Source organism: Parus major, chromosome 24 (assembly GCF_001522545.3).
Source record: "Parus major isolate Abel chromosome 24, Parus_major1.1, whole genome shotgun sequence".
NCBI lineage: Eukaryota > Metazoa > Chordata > Aves > Passeriformes > Paridae > Parus > Parus major.
In genome coordinates this window covers 5,203,797-5,208,308 of record NC_031792.1, presented here as the reverse complement: position 1 = coordinate 5,208,308, position 4,512 = coordinate 5,203,797, and the positions used below count along the sequence as shown (strand labels likewise).

The 4,512-nt window shown below is 51.1% G+C and overlaps 1 protein-coding gene across 2 annotated transcripts in view; it reads left to right on the top strand.

The window, feature by feature from the left end:
* Positions 1–3,580, top strand: part of CHEK1 (checkpoint kinase 1) — a 7,714-nt gene extending 4,134 nt beyond the window's left edge. The window contains exons 7-12 of one of the 2 annotated variants that reach the window (XM_015649569.3): positions 528–623; positions 693–801; positions 944–1,121; positions 2,575–2,706; positions 2,793–2,894; positions 3,053–3,580. In XM_015649569.3, coding sequence (XP_015505055.1) covers positions 528–623; positions 693–801; positions 944–1,121; positions 2,575–2,706; positions 2,793–2,894; positions 3,053–3,148 — 713 coding nt within the window. In that variant the 3' untranslated portion in view covers positions 3,149–3,580. Of the gene's footprint in view, positions 1–527; positions 802–943; positions 1,122–2,574; positions 2,707–2,792; positions 2,895–3,052 lie in introns of both variants that reach the window. The other variant, XM_015649568.3, reaches the window with a different exon arrangement.
* Positions 3,581–4,512: the final 932 nt, after the last annotated feature.

Sequence of the window (4,512 nt, the reverse complement as noted above, 5' to 3'; positions counted from 1 at the left end):
ATATACATATATACACACAAATATACACATATGTATACAGAAATATACATATATACACAGAAATATACACATATACACACAAATATAAACATATACACAAATATTACATATATACACACAAATATACAGATATATACACACAAATATTACATATATACAGAAATATATATGCATATACACACAAATAGATATATACAAATATTACCTATATACGCACAAATATACACATATATACACAAATATATATGCATATACACACAAATATAAACATATATACAAATATACACATATATACAGACAAATATATACATATATACACACAAATGTTACATATATACACACAAATGTTACATATATACACACAAATATTACATATATACACACAAATATTACATATATACACACAAATATTACATATATACACACAAATACACACATATATACAAATATTACATATATTCACACAAATATACACACAAATATACACATTTACACACCATATTGGATTCCACCCCCTCGTTTCCCAGCTCTGCTGCACAAGATCCTGACGGAGAGCCCGGCAGCGAGGATCACCATTCCTGACATCCAGAAGGACCGCTGGTACTGCAGACCCCTCAAGAAGGGTAAGGGGCCGGGGGGGACGCGCTCATGCCCCCAGATTCGGGGTTATTGGGTGTCCTGTCCCTTTGCAGATGTCAAGCGGGCTCGGCTCTCCTCGGGGGGGGTCGCTGACTCCCCTGGAGCCTTCTCCAAGCACATCCGATCTGATTCCGACCTGTCTCCGGTGAAGGGAGCGCTGGGGTGAGCCTCTGCTCCCCTCCTCACGCCTCTTCGCACCCCACACGAGCCCTTCCATCGCCCCAAACCCTGCAAAACCCCATCCAGCTCCCACATCCTGCTCCCTGCAGCGCTCCTAACCCTCGTGTCCCCCCTTGCCTTGCAGTGAGGACAAGGCAAGCTATTCCACGTCTCAGCCGGAGCCCGGCACGGGCGGGATGCCCTGGGAGAGTGGCGCAGGAAGCATCGACCAGCTGGTGCAGGGCTTCAGCTTCTCTCAGCCCGCCTGCCCCGAGCACATGCTGGTCAACAGCCAACTCCTGGGCACCCCAGGCTCCTCCCAGGTCAGGGGCTGCAGGGGGCACCTGGCACCACCTGGAATATCGGGATGCTGGGCTGGGCGAGGCCCATCCTCTTTGGGATTTCGCCTCGCGGTGTTTGGGGCACAGCTCGGCATCATCAGCGGTGTCAGGGTGCACCTTGCAGGGCTTGGGGGCTGCTCTGTGGTGGTTGGGGTGCAGCTTTGCCTGATGGAGTGTCAGGGCAATATTGGAGGTGGAACTTTTTGGTTTTTGTCTCCTGCAGGAGTTGGGGCAGAGCTTTTTGATATTTTTAGTATCAGGGTGATGCTTTGCCGTGGCCTTGGGGTGTTTGGGGGGCAGCTTCACGTCCAATATACAACACTGGGGTCCAGCCTTGCATTGTTATGAGGATGAGGAGCAACTTTTTTGCATATTTATGACATCAGGGAGCAGCTTGGCGATGTTTGGGGTGTGGCTGGGTGAGGTTTATCATCCTGGGGTGCAGCTCTGCAGCGTTTGGAATGCAGAGTCTCATCCAGTTTGCAACATCAGGATCTGGTGTTGCAACTTTTATACTGCAGGGGTGCAACTTTGCCTCAGATGTGTAAGATTAAGAAGCAACTTTTGTCCTATTTATAATGTCAGGGAGCAACTCTTGGGGCTGTGGCTGAATATTTATCACCTCAGGGTGTGAGGTGCAGGATTTGGGGTGCAAATTTACAATATTTTGGTGTCAGTTTGTCTCTTTGCCAGGGACTTGAGGGGCAGTTTCACATCTCATTTACAGCATTGGGGTGCAGCACTGTGCTGTGTAAAATATTGGGGTGCAACTTTACATCAGAAATACCACATTAAAGAGCAACATTGCTGTATTTGGAACATCAGGGAGCAGCTTGGCAAGGCTGGGATGCAGCTGTGAGTTTCATCATCTCGGGGTGCCACCTTCCAAGATTTGGGATGCAAATGTGCATCATTTATGGAATCAGGGTGCCCTTTGTGCAGTGCTGGGGGCTGCTCTGTGGTGTTTGGGGAGCAGCTGTGCATCTGATTTACAATATCAGGGAGCAGCTTGGCAAGGTTTGTCATCTCAGGGTGCAACTTTGTGGTGTTTGGGGCACGATTTTGCAGTATTTTGAGTGATAAAATGCAACTTTCCAGTTCCAGGGTACAGCTCTGCAGGGTTTGGGAGGCAACTTGGCATCCAATTTACAATATTGGGGTCCATCATTGCACTATACCATTGGGGTGGAATTTTGCATCATACATGTGTCATTAAAGAGCGTTTTTGTGGTAGCAGGGGCTGCTTTGGGACGTGGCTGTGCAGCATTTCTGGTGTTTGGGATGCGGTTGTTGGCTTGTGCCATCAGGGGGTGCAGCTTCCCAACATTTCCTCACCGAAAGCCGGGATTTGCCAGAGCTGGGGCTGGAACCTGGTGGGATTTATGACCTTTTTGGCGGGATTTCTAACCTTTGGAATGTTTTTTGGGGGCGGCAGAGCCCGTGGCAGCGGCTGGTGAAGCGGATGACGCGGTTCTTCACCAAGCTGGACGCTGACGGCTCGTACCGCGCGCTGAAGGAGGTGTGTGAGAAGATGGGATACGGCTGGAAGATGAGCTGCACCAACCAGGTGGGGGTCAGGGTATGGAAATGGGGCTGGGACCCCCTGTGCTGGGTCATCAGGGAGTAATTCGAGGCACCCTCCCCACTTTGCAGGTCACCATCTCGACCACAGACAGGAGGAACAACAAACTCATCTTCAAGGTGAACCTGGTGGAGATGGAGAGCAAGATTTTGGTGGATTTTCGCCTCTCCAAGGTGTGCAGGGGGTCGGGGTGGGTGCTGGGGGCTGCACAGCAGGGGCAGGGTGGGGAAGGAAGGTGGGTGCAGGGTGGGGTGACCACGGGAGGTGGGTGCCAGGGGCTGGAGGGGTGCCAGGGGCTGGAGGGGGATGCAAACTGTCTCTCCCCACGCAGGGCGATGGCCTGGAGTTCAAGAGACATTTCCTCAAGATCAAAGCCAAGCTCAGCGACATCGTCAGCACCCAGAAAGTCTGGCTGCCCGGCACCTGAGCCCTCACACTCCTTCTCTGCCTCTTCTCTTCCTCCACCTCATCCTCCTCCTCCTGGCTGGGCTCTGGCAGCAGCACCCACACGCTGTGAGGTTGTCTGGCCGCTTGTTTTAGGTTTTGAAGGTTGAATAAAGCCCTGGGGGCCGCAGATCGAGGCTGGTTGCTGCAGAGGGGGGGTGTTCACTCTGAAGCCTCCTGATGGCGCAGCATCAATCCCACTGTGGGATCTCTGCCGAGCTGGGCAGCCCTAAAGCAGCCCCGAGGTTTGGGAGCTGACCCCCCCACCCCCCATTCCTGCCCTGTCTCAGGGCAGCGGCTGCCCTCATTTTCCAGCCTCTCTAATTGCTTTTCCGAAGGACTAACGAGCCCGAGAGCTGCCAGGGGTTGTTAGCGCTGGAGCGAGAGAGGAGAGACAGGGATTAACCCCATCCCCCCCAAAAAAGAGCATCCCCCCAAAAAAAACCCCACCCCAGGGTGCAAACCCTGAGATATCACCACCATTTCTCCCCAGAGCTGCATCAATATTTAATTCCTGGGCTAAAAAATGCACTTCTTACACTTCTTACTTGTTTACCACTTCTTAAATTTTTATTTTTTTTTTTAATATCCCTTTCCCTGGCTTTTTTGTTTCCCTGGTGGGAACCCCCCTTGGGCAAAGCAATTAGCAGCGATTTTTTAATTGCATATTTATATTGCAGCTGGGGAGCGAGACCCCGGCAGCGGGCGAGGGGAAAGCAGGAAGACGCCGCGCTCCGACCTTGTTTGCTTTTCAGCTGGGATTAAGCGCTTTTAATTGTCCCAGAGATCACAGATTGCGGCCAGGGGGGATAATTAGGCTGAATACAGGGTTTTCTGGTTCATTCCCCCCAGGAATTTATATTTCTAAGGGCATAAAAAAGAAAATCTTTGGGAATGGCTCAGGAAGGGAGGTTTGTGGAGGGGTGTGAGGTTGGACAACTCAGTGCATGAGGGTCTCACTGTCAAAACAAGTTAATTTTTCACCTGTTACCTGCTGGAAATGGGATGTTTTGGGGGGTCACAGGTACATCCCCTCCTGCCCAGGATGCTTCAAAGGAGGTTGGGCACTGTTTCTGCCCTTCTTCCCATGGGCTCCATTCCCATGGGAATCATTTTCAACCCTAAATTTTAGGGTCCTTTTGTATTTTTAACTCCGTGGACGGGATTATTTTCTGCTTTTGGGGTGTGTGGGGGAAACTCGAGGGGGATAAAAGGTTTGTGTTCCTCTGTGGCCGGGTGGGGGGGCCGTGCTGAGCGGGGCCCTGAAAGCGCCCTTTGTGCAGCCCCGCCGGGGACCCGGAGGCACCGGAGCGTGGCAAATCCTTAAACCAACAGCACGGCCAGGGC